The sequence below is a fragment of the Symsagittifera roscoffensis genome, chromosome 4 (genome assembly GCF_963678635.1).
Source record: "Symsagittifera roscoffensis chromosome 4, txSymRosc1.1, whole genome shotgun sequence".
Taxonomy (NCBI): domain Eukaryota; kingdom Metazoa; phylum Xenacoelomorpha; order Acoela; family Convolutidae; genus Symsagittifera; species Symsagittifera roscoffensis.
The window spans coordinates 12,821,831-12,836,907 of record NC_087065.1 but is presented as its reverse complement, the minus strand read 5'-3'; the positions used below and the strand labels follow the sequence as shown (position 1 = coordinate 12,836,907).

The 15,077-nt window shown below is 35.3% G+C and overlaps 1 protein-coding gene across 1 annotated transcript in view; it reads left to right on the top strand.

Annotated features, from left to right (window-relative positions):
• Positions 1-15,077, top strand: part of LOC134843633 (tyrosine--tRNA ligase, cytoplasmic-like) — a 248,665-nt gene that overhangs the window by 228,513 nt on the left and 5,075 nt on the right. Inside the window, exons 5-7 of the mRNA XM_063859816.1 lie at positions 4,746-5,084; positions 5,955-6,102; positions 6,333-6,476. Of these exons, the coding sequence (XP_063715886.1) occupies positions 4,746-5,084; positions 5,955-6,102; positions 6,333-6,476 (631 nt within the window). The remainder of the gene's footprint in view (positions 1-4,745; positions 5,085-5,954; positions 6,103-6,332; positions 6,477-15,077) is intronic.

Here is a 15,077-nt window from a genome sequence, read left to right as displayed (position 1 = left end):
GTGATATATCAGATAAAAGACTTTTCAGTTGTGATTCGAACCACATGAAAAATTTCTTTAAAGTTTTTTTCTGGTGTTGAGAAAAACCGGTTTGAATTTTTTGTTTTATCATCTTACTTCGAGCGAATAAGTCTAGCGACCAGGCTTACAACATCAGAATTATGCCTAATTTAAGATCTTAAAACTTCATTTTAAGCAAGGAGTTTTTAGCTTCATTTTGGGAAGCAAAAATTTCAAAACATTTAAAAAAATTTTAAAGTTTTTCTAGTAAGTTTTCTACAAAAATTTTTGGTCCAATTTGCCTATATTACTATGACTGTCTACTATGCCTAAATTATTTTTTACTTCAGATTCTTGTAACACACCAAGCAAAGAAAACCACACTTATTTGGAAAAAAAATCTGAACCGTAGTTTTCTAAAGACTATGGTAGGAAGATTCTGTGCTACTTGCACAGTAACCGGCTATCCTTGTACCTTTTTGATTTTTGTGTATGCCGTCTTTTCCTAAAGAATTTTGCACCAGCACGAACTGAAAGAAGTGAACTTAATTGATTTCCACTCATAATCTAAAAAGCCAGCTTTTAGGAGAATAGCTAAACTGATATAACTTCGCACGAAATTTTAAGCAGTTCATAAGTTACTAATTCCTTAATAGATACACAAGTGAAGCGCATTGTATTATTACGAAGAATTTTTTTCCAGCCTAAGTCGCAAATAAAAGTGCTCATTTGGTGGCGTTTTGGTGTACTTCAATTTAATCATATTGAAGCATAGACAATTTAATAGCATATGTTGCTGCTTTGTTTTCGGCTGGTGTTAGGTCCTGTTTGATTAAAAAACAGGTATTATGAAAAAGTATGGAATTCGTTGTTTTTTTGCGACGCTCTGGAAAATTTTTGCACTTTCCCAGAAATTTCAATTTTTCTTACAAACTACTGTTCTGATTTTCAAAAAAAGGGGACCAATGGAAAACTCGGATCCTTTTCTATGTGCTGCCTGTATATTTCGCTAGTCTCCCACTTTTAATTTTAACCCACGTTCTTTGGCCTTCGAAAGTTTTAGTTGGGGGATTTTTGATCTAATCTATTATACATTTAAATGCGGGCTTCACTATCTCGCCATGTTTAAGCTTTTTCAACGTATTATTTTTGCATGTTTAACGAAAGCATTTTTGCACGCTTAAGCTATATCGTATATTGCAATGATTTAGTTTTTTTTCGATTTTCCACTCTCAATTCAGTGTTTAATTCAGCGAGTTTAAAATCAGCGACCCAATAGTGGCATGCTATCAGGGCTGTCAACAATGATTGCCCAAATTTTTTTAAACTTCTGAGATACGACGATTTTTTGTGATTTTTCAGAAAATTTTCAGAAAACTCAAATCAAAAAGTAATTCAAAAAATATGAAGTTCTCATCCCAAAAAATTTGTAGTACTGTAGTACTTAATTTTTTTTTTCAAATTTTCAACCTTGTAGTTGAATTCTGTGAGGATACTCTCAGCATTTCTAAATTGTAAATTTTCCGTCCAACTGCGACTGCTCAAATGCTCTTAGTTTCCGAGATGTGACGTTTGTTAAGTTTTTTTAATGTTCCAAGAATTCAGATATAAAAATGTCACAAAATTTGAAGTTCTCATCTCTATAGTGAAACCCTGTCAGGGTACTACCAGGGTTGCAAATTTTGTCTCCTACTTTACTGCTCAAATCCTTGTAGTTTTCTAGATATGACGTGTTTTATGATTTAATTTGAATTTTTCAGAAAGCTTTTATATTTTAAAAAATTCAAAAAATTGAAATTCCCAACCTTTTAGTTGGGTTGTGTGCGGGAACTTTCAGTAGTTCTAAGTTGCAAATTTTGCATCCAAATGCGACTGCTCAAACGCTCTTAGATTCCAAGATGTGACGGTTGTTAAGTCATTTTATTAAAAGTCTTCAAGGAATTCGGATATAAAATTTTTTAAACCAAATTTGAAGTTCTCATCGATATAGTGAGGCTATATAAGAGGACTCCAGGGTTTGCAAATTTTGCCTCCAAATATGACTGCTCAAATCCGTGTAATTTTCGAGATATGGCGTTTTTTATGGTTTTTCAAAATTAGAAAACTTAAATTTGAACTTTCTCAAAATTTGAAATTTCCAACTCTGTAGTTGAGTACTGTGAGGTTACTCTGAAAAGCTGCAAAGCCTGCGTTCAAATGCGACTGCTCAAATGCTCTTAGTTTTCGAGATGTCTTTTTTCATTTTTTAGGTCATTTTTTTTAAATGTTCAAAGAACATAGATATAAAAATTTTGCAAATTTTGAACTTTCGTCTCTATAGTGAAGCCCTGTCCGGGTACTGCCAGGGGTTGCAATTTTTGTCGTCTAATTTTACTGCTCAAATCATTCTGGTTTTCGACATATGACGTTTTTTATATTTCAGAAAAATTTCAAACCTCAAGTATAAAGAAATTTTTGAAATTACCAACCCTGTAGTTGGGGGCTGTCAGAGTGCTCTCAGGCATTGCTAATCTTGCCTCCAAATGTGGCTGCTCAAATCTTTTTCCTTTTCTAGAGATGACGTTTTGATTATGGTTTTTTTCAAAAAAAAAATTAGAAAGCTTAAATTTGAAGTTTCCCAAAATTTGAAATTTCCAACGCTGTAGTTGGGTACTGTAAGATTACCCTCAAGAGCTGCAAATCGTGCGTCGAAATGAGACTGCTCAGTTGGTTTTAGTTTCCGAGATGTGAAATTTTTTTCATGTATTTTTAAAATTTTTCGAAGAACTTGGATATAAAAAACTTCACAAAATTTTATGGTTTTTCAAAATTTGAATAAAGAATAAGTTGAATATAAAAATCAAAATATGAAATTGTAAAATAAATTACAAAATATGAAATTACCTACTCTGTAATTGGGTGCTGTCAGAGTACACTCGAAGGATGTAGATCTTATTTGCATTATATGCGGTTTTTATGAGTTGTCCAAAATAAGAAGCACTGTTTGGTTACTCTCTAGTTGTTTTTAGTTTTTCATTTTCTCAAAAATTAAATGCACAAATCTGAGATGAAAATTTCAATCAAAATCAAAAAATTATTTTCCTTCTCAAGTGGCTATTCCCTAAATTCGGTTGAAAAAAGTTATGGCCTCAAACATACCCATTTTTTGACATTTTGATTAATTTTTAAATTTTTTTGACTTTTCTCAAAAACTACCCTGAGAAATTGTCGGTTAAGGGTTTAACCGAAAGTTAAAAAACCAGTTATGCGACTCTCCTCTGCACAAGCGTCCAATGCCTTACGTTTCGAATAAAATTTGGCATTGGAAAAGGTCCAATTTTTGAAAGGTTGCCTAATTTTTTTGGAAACTTTTTTTCTTCAAAAACTAGCCTGTCGGTTCTGAGGTTGATAGTTTATCAATTTGACACGGTGCTAAGAATTTGCCTGCATAATTTGTTACACTTTTCTTTTTCGTAGAAAAGGCGATATAGACTTCGGAAAAATCCAATTTGTTTGAAATTTTTACCATTTTTTTTTAGAAGTTTCATCACTTTTCTCAAAAACTACAAGGTAAATCTGATATTAAGTTCAATCTAAATTGAAAGGTGTGGAAATCTTCCTTGCATAAGAGGCTCTTCCCATGCTTTGGTAGAGAAAGTTCATGGATCTAGGAAAAGTCAAGTTTGAATTTTTGATCATTTTATGTTATCTTTTTCACTTGTTTCGAAAATTACTCAGCCAAAACTGAGAGATAGAATATACCCGAAAGATATACAAGTAATTTTCTCCTTTAAATAAGCGGCTAATCCCCTAATTAAGCAGAGAAATCATCAGAATTTTGTGTAAAGTCTATTTTTGAGTATTTGAAAATTAGGCATTTACGTATCAGTACAATATGATTAAAAATATTAAAACAGGCGGATCCAGCATAAGCTGGGCCACTAGTTTACTTCCAAGCAATCGTAGCGCAGATGCCAGGACATGAGACTCCAAATCAACAAGTCGGAGATTTAAATACTGAACATTGAAATATTTTTTGTTCGAACTTTTGCTACATAGCCTTGGCAATTTGATAGAAACTGTAGCTACTTTATTGGTGGCTAGCGTTATTATAATCACAAGCGATCGTGGAGCAGATGTGAGAACGTGATAGTCCTAATTTCAGATAAAAAAATTTCAAGTTGTGTTATTAATCTTTTCATTTTGCCTTATTTCACTTTGTTTCGCCTGTTTAGACCTCTTTTTTGCGTTTTGCTCGCTTGTGTTTGCGAAGAGCAGCTTCGCCTCAGTGTAAAAATTTTATTTTGCTGTCTTTGGGTTTGATTGATTCAATTTTTTTTTGTGAGATATGATTTTTATAAGGCGTTTTAGCAGCATTTCGAGGTGTTCCAATTTTGTTCTATCAGTTGATGCGTAAACGATGACTCCATATTGCAAAATTGGCTGAACAAAATTTTCATATACCAAAAGAAGCCAGCTGCTTTTTGGTCAACATTTTTCTCAGTCTATAAAAGAGGCTACAGTACAGAAGCTGCTAAATGCCATTGCAAAAAGCTCATCGAGGAGGTTGCATTGCGTTATTCGATTGGTATTTTACTTACCAGGGGCATAGCGGCAGTTCTTAGTAGAGAGCTGAACAGATACTTTCCTCGTGAGTAAGTGGTTTTGACTTAACTGAACTTAAAGAAGCAAATAAAGTGACTTTAATTGAATCAAAATGACTGGAACTCTGAATTATACACGTTTCATTTTCATGTCGTCTTCAGGTCTTCTCTATCCGGGACTACAAGCTCTGGACGAGGAATATCTAAAATGTGATGCTCAGTTCGGAGGTGTCGACCAAAGGAAAATATTCATGTTTGCTGAGAAGTACCTCCCCCACCTCGGCTACGCTAAGAGAGCCCACTTGATGAACCCAATGGTACCTGGACTAACAGGCGGCAAAATGAGCTCGTCAGACCCGAATTCGAAACTAGATATTTTGGATTCGGCGTCGGCAGTGAAGAAGAAAATAGCCAAGTCGTTTTGCGAAGAGGGAGAGACAGAGAACAACGGAGTGTTACAGTTTGCAAAACATGTCATCTATCCACTAATAGGGAAATCAGGCTGGTGCATTTTCTCATGCTGGGACATCAAAAATAAAACGTTTCAAGAAAGTGAAGAAGTAAAAAAATAATTTAAAGAGTTCAGTTCGCACCAAAATCTTCTTGAAACTTTGTTCTTTTTGGAGTGCAACTGATGAAATTAGTGTTCAGATAATCTTGCTCTGAATTTTTTTTGGGTTTTGAGGTAGAAAGATGACTAGATAATAAGGGTTCCATTTCAATTCACCATCGGGTTGATATGATGACTATGTGTCCATCTTCCACTATCTATGACAAGCAGACGGGTCTGATCCAGACAGTGAACTTTATAGGCAATTATGAGCGACAGTAAAGCAAACAAAGCAGAAGCAAGGCTCCCAATTAGAGAAAATTTTCAGCCAAATATTGAGAAACTATTTATTACAGCAGTTAGTTTCATTTTCGTTCGATTTAAGGGCAAGCAAGTTGCGAAACAATCATTCGTTTACCGCCTAAATCGTTCAAATACCCGCCAAAATTCCTTCCTTTTTTGTTTACCTCGTTTTTATGCTCACTGTCTAGATCAGACCCGTCTCCAATTTTTCTTGTATAGTCTCCCCGCAGGCAAATTTTTGAAAAAAAACGCCAAAAAAGCGTTGTATTTCAAATTTAGTATAAATTGGCGTCTTTAGAAAAATTTTAGTGTCGGTCAGCCAAAATCGGATGTCTTAAAATAGTAGCAAAGGGGGATCCTTTGGGTCGGCAGTGGGTCGAATCCCCCAAATCCGCCCCTGTAGTCTAAACATCAAGTTGAATTTTATTCTATCTCTGCCCATAAAGTGAAAGTCATTGTTTTACTTTTCAGTAATGAAAGCTTCCTTAAGGATTTACTGTTTACTTATTCTGTTTTAGGTAGCCCATTCGAAGCTGAGACAGGTTTCACAATAAAGCGACCGGAGCAGTTCGGCGGTGATAAAGTGTACCCTACTTTCGAGCAACTCAGCTCCGACTTCGCCCAGAAGCTACTCCACCCGGGAGATCTGAAGACCAACGTGGAGAGGTACCATCAGTAAATGTGGTCTTCAATCAGTAGCGTGTAGCGTTTTTAAAGTGGATTTCAGTTTTAGGGGCTCCTTGCAGAGCTATGTTTATATGAAAGTTTTCATAGACGTGGTTAACCAACTTTAACTGACACTTAGCCACAAAACCGTTGAAGTGTCGAAAACTTGAGAAATGGTTCTCATTATGGCCTTTTTCCTGAAAAAAAGCTCTGAAAAAGTTTTGACACAGGTACCTGAATGTGTTACTGGACCCAATCAGAAAGCAGTTCGAGGAGTCGGTAGAGTTGAAGAAACTGGTTGCTAAGGCTTACCCTGAAGAGGAGAAAGACAAGAAGAAAGGAGGAGGAAATACGAAGGCAGCTGCTGGAGACAGGTAACAGTCCCTTCAAGTGCGATGAGAATTATTAGGCTACTTGTGGCGAATTTACTTTAATGTATCCACGATTTATTTATTTTTCAATTTTCTTTCAATGTTCTACTTTTATTTCAGTTATTAATTGTCAATGAACCAACTGAAAACACTTGCATAATTAGTTTTTTTTCACGCTCAAAGTTTTTTTCACGCTTTTTTTCAAGTCATAAAATTTGTTACACTCAGTTTGATTTTTGTTGGTTTGACTTTTTAAGATTTTCAAGTTCATATAGTGTAAGGAACGAAAATTGCGCTCTCCAATACAGAACGCAGAGATGTCGTGGAAAAAAGTGAACGAGTTCTTGGATAGAATATGAATGTTAATTTTCAGATTAGATTTTCCCAGTAATACAAAAAAAATTTGCTTTAAAAATTACCCATTGATCCAATTTTCTCTAGTTGGGCTTGTTTTTTAATATAAGTGCTGACCATAAAACTTTCCTGCAATTTAAAGACCTTCAACGCAATTTCTTTTCAAGTTCGAAGTTCGAAAGAAGTCAATCATTTTTTTTCCGGAAATTGAAGTTTGAAAGTTTCAAAAGTCAAACATTATGTTTTGGTTTTACCTGAGTTGGTTGGCTGTTTTGAAAAAGTTAACAAGTCAATCATAAAAGAGTCAATCATAACAAGTCAATCATTCAGTAAGTATTAAGTCATTACATGGGTTTTACACTTGCGAAGCTAGATTATTAGTATGAGCATTTTTTCAACCTAAGTCGCAAATATTGGTGCGGCACACCAATAATGCTGGGGCACCTTTACAGCTTTTTGATAGCATGTGCTTTGACATTCGAATTGTAATAAATTAACACAGTTGATGCATTTTTATTTCATCAAATGAACCGAAAAAAGCTATTTTTTTTTCAAACATTATCACAATAATAAAAACTCGATTTCAGAAATTTTCTAAGTCAATGTATCTCAAAATTTTTGAATTGCATAATTTTTTACCCTTGCGATAGCAAGGATATTGCAATCGGATGCTAGACTTTTTACCATAAACAACTTTGTCAACAAATTCATTGGACTCCTGGTGGTACCTTCTTTGGCTCATAATGAATTCAAATTTTTGAGTCTCTTGCACACTTAGCTTGGTGGAAACGCATTTGCCCAGGACGGTAAAGGCCTGGATTCGAATCTGATCAGGACCGGTTTTTTTTCAAACGGTAATAGTTCCAGTTCATAAAAAATTCGGCCTATTATTTGTCTGCTTATGTTTTGTCGGCTTAGTTGCCTTATGTAAGAATAGTTTATTTTTGGTGCAAACAAATTTCAATGTAGCTGCTTAGTGTATCAGTGTTTTAAAAATTCGGCCGAATGGAAGTTAGCTTTTTACATTGGTTGTAATTTTAGCAACTCGAATTGTTAAAGTTTGTTTACATTTTTTGTCTGCTTTTTTTCGACTTAGTCGGTTTCGGCTTATTTTATGTCTTTTTAGTGACCTTTTATTGCATCGGTTGACGGCCGTGAAAATTTTTCGTTTGCGTGTGTTCTGAGGGGAAGGGAGACTCATAATTTTTTATTATGATTTTTTTTGGCATGAAGTGCTTCTGTTGAGGTTTTTCTGTTTTGTTACTGCTTGCTTAGTTTTGTTCTTATGCTAGTTTTGCATTCTATTGTCTTAGTATGTTTTTTTTTCAAAACTGTCTCATTCATTTTGATAAATTGGTCGTATTTATACTTATAAAACATCGATAATACTTTTTTGCTGATGATTTTTTCGCTTTCGATTTAGCTCTCGGTCTAGCTTTCCAATTGTGTATACCACCTTTATTTCAGTACCTTAATGCTTTCGTGGATAATATTTGGTCAGTACATGTATATTTTCGGATAAATTTTTGACGAACAATTTTGGTTGAATTTCAGCTAATTGGCTGTCGGCTTTAATTCTGTCGGCTTATATACCTAATATTTTGTGTCCTACAAGTCTCCGACAGTATTTATGAGATCCTTTAGACTTTGGTCCCAATTTGAATTTTTCGAATGCTCAAATTCAACTAAACTTGGAAATCTTAAAAATTTTAAACACCTTTAAACATCAAAAAAATATTTGAATGTTTTTGTTTCTAGTTTTTTCTTCTACGCTTACAACTTTCGAAGTCCTCTTTGATAGTTCTTCAGTATCTTGCTGTTTTAATCTTTTACTTATTGTATTGCAAGTGGTACTCTGTGTTTGAAACTATTGAGAGTCACTGAACGTAGTGACGATTCTTATATAGGTCTGAATGATTTTTTATTCGTTTTTTTTTGAGGAAAAAGTCTAAGAATGCTACAATAGCTACAGATATGCGTTCATACATAGTTATACATTTATGAATACGCTTAGGTTCATATGCACTTAGGTTGTGTCTGTATACTTTGTGATTTGTTACATGCAAAGTTGGTGTGGATGCCTTCAGTTTGTTATGTTCCAAATCATTAATTGCAAAATTGTGTCTATTTGTATTTGGTGTTGAATCGCATTGGCAAATTGTTAGCATATGTAGCTGCATTATTCGTGACTAGTGTTTGTCGGTTGTTAAGCTTGAGACGCTGAGTGGATAGTGCGTGAGACTCAAAATCTCTTGATTGCAGTGGGTCGCAGATTCGAATCCTGCACGTAGCCAATTTTTTGCTAATTCGAGGCTTATTTCTACTTTTTTAAAATTAACTTGATAGAGCTGCTTTTTGGTCGTGTTCTGGCAAGTGCTTGCGAAGCGCAGGTTCGCCTCTGTGTTTGAAATTATTGAGAGTCACTGAACGTAGTGAAGATTCTTATATAGGTCTGAGTGATTTTTTATTCGTTTTTTTTTCAGGAAAAAGTCTAAGAATGCTACAATAGCTACAGATGTGCGTTCATATATATTTATACATTTATGAATACACTAAAGTTCATATGCATTTCGTGAATTCAATTCAAATCCATCTGCTAACAGTAGAGTAAATTGCACTCTCCGAATTTGAAAGAGGCTCAAACGTGAACTACTTTTAGTTACGAAATTTGATTAAGTTTGTAGGTTTCCCAGCGGATCAAAAACTTTGCCTATTGATCGATTTTTCTCGAATTGAGTTAATTTTATCAAAAAAGTATCAATCATAACTTGCCTCGAATTTCAAAGAGTTATTTTTTTCCGTTTCTTTGCGTTCATTGAATCGTTTCCAACTGTTACAAGTCTTGCTGATGAGAAGTCTTGCTGGTGAGTTTTATACAATTTTTAGACTGGTTTTGACGTTTACGACGAAGTGTTTTTGGTCATTTTTTATTGATCGCGAAGATGGCAATTTTGAAAGAAGTTACGTGTCCTTGACGGTAGGGCATTTTTTAAGAGCACATAGTTTATAGTGCTTTTTAAAGAGTTAATAGTCTCACTGTAGATCGGATCTCGCATCCTCCATTAGCCCAAAGTTATTTTAATTTGGTTTTGTGGAAAAAAAATCTTTTTGATTGGTTGTCGGCAAGAGATCCATAGTTATTTCAATTTTCTCGCTCGTGAAATTACAGTTGTCCAAACTTCAATAATTTTTTGCACAGCGAGCTAGCGAGCTTATGTAATTGTGTAGATCTATTTTTTTAACCGAAACTCAAATAAAGTGCTCATTTGGTGGAACTTTGGCTATAATTACAATCTGTAGCGTTGGAAATTTTATAGCATCTGTTTTCTGTTTTATTGTTGACTATTGTTTGACGATTGTTGAGCGACCGTGGATCACATAGAAGGATTTGAGACTCCTAGTCTAGAGGTAGCAGGGTAATGCGGCATTTAAATCTAGATTTGTTGCTGCATAGCATTGTTTTAGCTTCTTTTGTTGCGTTATTGGGGGTTTGCGTTGGCAAGGTCTCGGGGTGCGGATTTGAGGGCATGAGGCTACAAACGTCGAGTTTGGAGGTTTGAATTTCACTCATAGCAAAATTTTTTCTATGCAAGGCTTCTTTTAAAATTTTCTTATTAAGAGTCAATGAACGTAGTTTAGACTCTTATTAAGGTCATGCTATATATTTTTGTCAAGAAAAGTCTAAAAATTTGTTCAGGCTCAAAAATTACTTTTTCGTGGTTTGACTTTTGATTCATTTTCAATCTCATTTGTTAAAAATAAGGCAAACTCCAGCATCCAACAGCAAAACTTTCAAGGTCAGGAACAGCGTGATCGACTTTAATTTCGAATGTCCTATATTTTAAATAGAAGTCTTAATGGAAGACTGGCAACAAAACAGTCACTAATCGCGGTTACTCTGTTCGTTTTTGCCAGTGATTGTGCTGGGCACACCGTGTTAGTGCAATTTTGACTGTTGCGGGAGGAAGTGAAGTCTTTGAGCAAACGAAAGTGGTTTTGTGGTTGTCGGCGTGCCTGTGAATATCGCCCTGCTTCTCAACCGGCGAAATTTTTTGACAGGTTGTCGTTATTCTCCGTTCTGTGAAATTGTCAGAAATTGCTAGCTTTGTCGAAACAGCAAACAAGCTGCATCCGTTCCTGAAGTTCACTAATGAACCCGAGATTGACGGAGCTTTGCCTTTTCTCGATATGTTGGCGACGAGAGCAAATGGTAGGTTGCAGACGTCCTGGTACTCTAAGCCGACGGACACAGGGCTGTCGTTGAGCTACCTTGCAGTTGCTCCGAACAAATACAAGCGGAATATCGTCGAAGGAACCATCCACAGGATTCATCATGCTACGTCGACGTGGGAGGCTTTCAACGACGGTCTTGAGAAAGCCACAGCGAATTGGGAGGCAAATCAGTATCCACCTTCTTTTGCTCCCCCATTGTTCGTGCCACTGTTAAGAAGCTTTTGGAGACGAGAGTCAACACACTGGAGCAGAAGGCTGCATGCAAAACGCAGAAGAGCCGTCGTCTTGCAGTATGAAGGTCGTATCTGACGAGTTCTCCAAACGCTTCAGAACAGCTACCGGATTCTCAGTTATCTTCACTACGAGGAAGCTTAAATCCTGTCTGCTCTCATAGAAGTGTCCCATTCCAGAGGAACTCACTAGTCAGGTTGTTTATCAACTAACGTGTACAGGTTGCAAAGACTGCTATGTCGGCCAAACCAGCCGGCTTTTCAAAACCAGACTACAGGAGCACCGAAGGGCCGCCTCGCCTGTTGGCGCCCACCTGCGAGAGTGCGGAGACAATAATTTTTCACCGGATTTGCTGTGCAAGATTCTGGACAGGAGCATTGACACCCAGAAATTGCTAACTCTCGAAGCCATCTTGTTCTCGAGGAAAGCTCCAGCACTGAATCAGCGTGAGGAGTACCGGCAGCGCCAGCTAACGCTGCGCTTCTAATCTATTTGTTGTTTTAACGTTTTGTGTTAACTCAAATGGTTCTTTTTTATTCTGAATTCATGTTTTTTTATTGTTTACGCTGTTAGTTGTTTTTTCTTTCAGTTGTTCTTAATTGATGATGTTGGCGCTGTTAGTTGTTTTTTCTTTCAGTTGTTCTTAATTGACGAAAATGTTCAAGCATTGATACTTGTTTTTTCTCGTGAAAGTCTTAATGCTCTACAAAGCAAAATTTTAAGTTTTCTATGAAGCACAACTTTTACGAGGCGTTAATCAATAACTTCTAATATTTCGTAAGTTCGAAAGCCTTTAAGTTCGAAAAAAAATCCGAAAGGCTTTAAACAAGATGAAATCGATTCAACTTCAAGGCAAGATAGTGCCTACACAATTGTGGTCCAATTTTTTTTTTTTTCAGAATCATTGCAAGCTGAAACTAATCAACTGAACACATCAACCTCCATGCTTAGAAAAATTATTTTTCAGCAAAACGATACGCGCTATGAAATAATTTGAAACATTTCGAAGTTTCAGCTGGATTAGCTTGCTTAGAAAATCTTCATTTTTTCTCGAAATGTTTCAGTCTACGAAACAACACGAAATTGGTTATAGCATGATTAGCTTGCTTAAGAAAAGTTTAACGTTTCGTGTACCGATTCGTTTCATGAAATATGTTGGAATATTTCAAAGATTCATAGCTGAAATAGCTTTCTTAGAAACGCTTAAGTATTTCGCCATCCGGTTCGCTCCATGAATTAACTTGAAATGCTTGTAGCTTGAATAGCTTTCCTACAAAAACCTAATTTTTTTAAGAATTGATGCGCTCTATGAAAAAACTAGCTCTTTTCAAAGTTTGCTTGCCTGTAAAGCTTGAATGGAAAAGCTTCTGTTTTTCTCAAAACGATTCGGTCTTATAAGAAACAATATCAAATGTTTCATAGCTTCCGCACAAGTACAATTGGATTTTTTTTGCGTTATGATTCGCTCTAGAGCACAATTTGGAACTTGTTCAAAGTTTCATTGCCTAAATAACTTGCATAGGAGAACTTGGTTTTTTTGCGGACCAAATCGCTCCATGAAAGAACTTGAAAAATTCCTTTGTGGTTTCCATTCGGTTCGCTTCGTTTCATAGCTTGAATAGCTTGCTTAGAAGAACTAGACTGTTTTGCCAACCGGTTTAGTCTGGAATAATTTAAAATGTTCCGTAGCTTGAATAGCTTAATCGAAGAATTTGAGTTTTTCTTGAACGAATTTGAGTTCTTCTCTATCAAATAATATGAAATATTTTTAAGTTTAACCAGTTGATTGGCTTCAATAGGAAAACATAGTTTTTTCGCTATCCAATTGTTTTCTTGAAATCTTCCGAAGTTTCATAATTTAAATAGCGTGCTCAAGAAAAACTTGATTTTAGCGGTTCGGTCTATGAAGTAAGTTGAAATGTTTCAAACTTTTCTCACTTAATAGCTTGCAAAGAAAAACTCGTGTTTTTGTAAGCCAGTCAGCTGTATGAAAATGCTAGAAATGAAAATTTTGCCCAAAAAGCTGACTTTAAGTTTTCCTGCGGAAGATATTCAAGCAATGAAATACTTCAAGTTGTTTCATTTAGCGAATCAGTTTTCGAGAGAATAAACGTTTTTTAAGCCAGCTTTTTGGGCAAAATTTTCAATTCTCTCGAAAACTGATTCGCTAAATGAAACAACTTGAAGTATTTCATTGCTTGAATATCTTCCGCAGGAAAACTTAGTTTTCGGAAAACGGTTCGGTCTAAAAACGTACTTGACATATTTCATAGTTTCATTGCTTGATTAGGTCCAATAGAAAAGATTTCGAACTTGTTTAGGTGGAATAGCTTGCTTAGAAAAACTCAAACATTTCGGGAAGCGATTCGGTCGAGGAATTAACTTGAAATATCTCAACATATTATAGCTTAAATAGCTTGCCTAGAAATACTTTAAATATTTTTAACTGACTCGGTCTAAGAAATAACTTATGCAGTCTTTGCAAACTGCATTGCTCAGATTTTTTTGAAAAGAAAAAATTCAAAATTCAAGAAAAAATTTGTTCTATAAAATATAAAAGTTTTTCAAACCGATTCACAATATGGCTTCACTTGTTCCAAATTGTTCCAAGTTTTTTTTGCTCGAGTAGCTTGATCAGAACAACATCTAGTTGGTAGCGCACCGATTGAACCAACTATTTTTGAAAGATTTTTATAGTCCGAGAAATATCTCACCTTTGAACATATTTGGTAAAATTATGCGGATTTTTATAATTGCTTATTTGTTAATTTTCTAATTTTTTTCAGCGCATAGCGTATTCGGTGAATTAATCCGGCTCAGAAAACATTCCAAATTGATAGTTTAGACTAGCAAATATTAAGTTAATAGACGCAACGTTTACCCACGTTAGGTCCACCTAATTGATTTTCCGAACGCTCCCGTAGCTTTATAAATAAACCCTTTATAAACCCTATTATGACCAATAATTTTGCGACGCAGGCAAAATTTTGAAAAAAAAAACAGGTCAAAAATGCCGTTCTCCCCTTGAAAATTGGTTTAAATTGGCATCTAAGGCGCCTCAAGAAAAATTTTAGGGTTGGTCGGCCTAAAATGGATGTCATAAAATAATACCAAAGCGGGGGACCCTTTGGTTGGTGAGAGGAGAGAGATGTCCACCACCCACGCCTCATCTACATCCGCCCCTGGCATGAAATAAAACGATTAGCAAAAGCGGCAATTCTTGAAGTGAAATTTTGATAAATATTGAAACCATTCTGTTAAATTCTCTTTTCTAAAATCATTATAAAGCTATCAATATAAAGATTTTTTTAGTAGTATTCGCATTGGCAAATTGTCGAAGACTGAAGCTGCTTCACTCATTTGGGTTTGTTTTAAAACATTATTGAAAGACCTAGATTTTTTTTAACCTAAAAGCATGTTACGTACTCAAAATCTAATTACCGCAATTTTAAGCTTTGACTGAGTTTCATGAATAGTTCTCGTTAATTTTTCTCGGATGAATAATAGCTTGTCATTTTGCATCCGGTTTTTTACCGTTTGGACAATACCCTTAAATGCTAAGGTAGTTTTAAGCGAAACGGGAATGGTACATTATCATTATTTTTCTGCCGTTTTGAGATAGCTTGATTACTGCTTTTTCTTTAATTTCGAGCTTTAATTGAAGTTTTATATACGGATAAGTGCGCACTGTATGCTCTTGTGGTAAGGCGGAAGTAATCAGCTAATAGTTATCGGCTCTTCCTTGTAACATAGATGCTGCTGTCATCATGAAAATGAGCGGACATA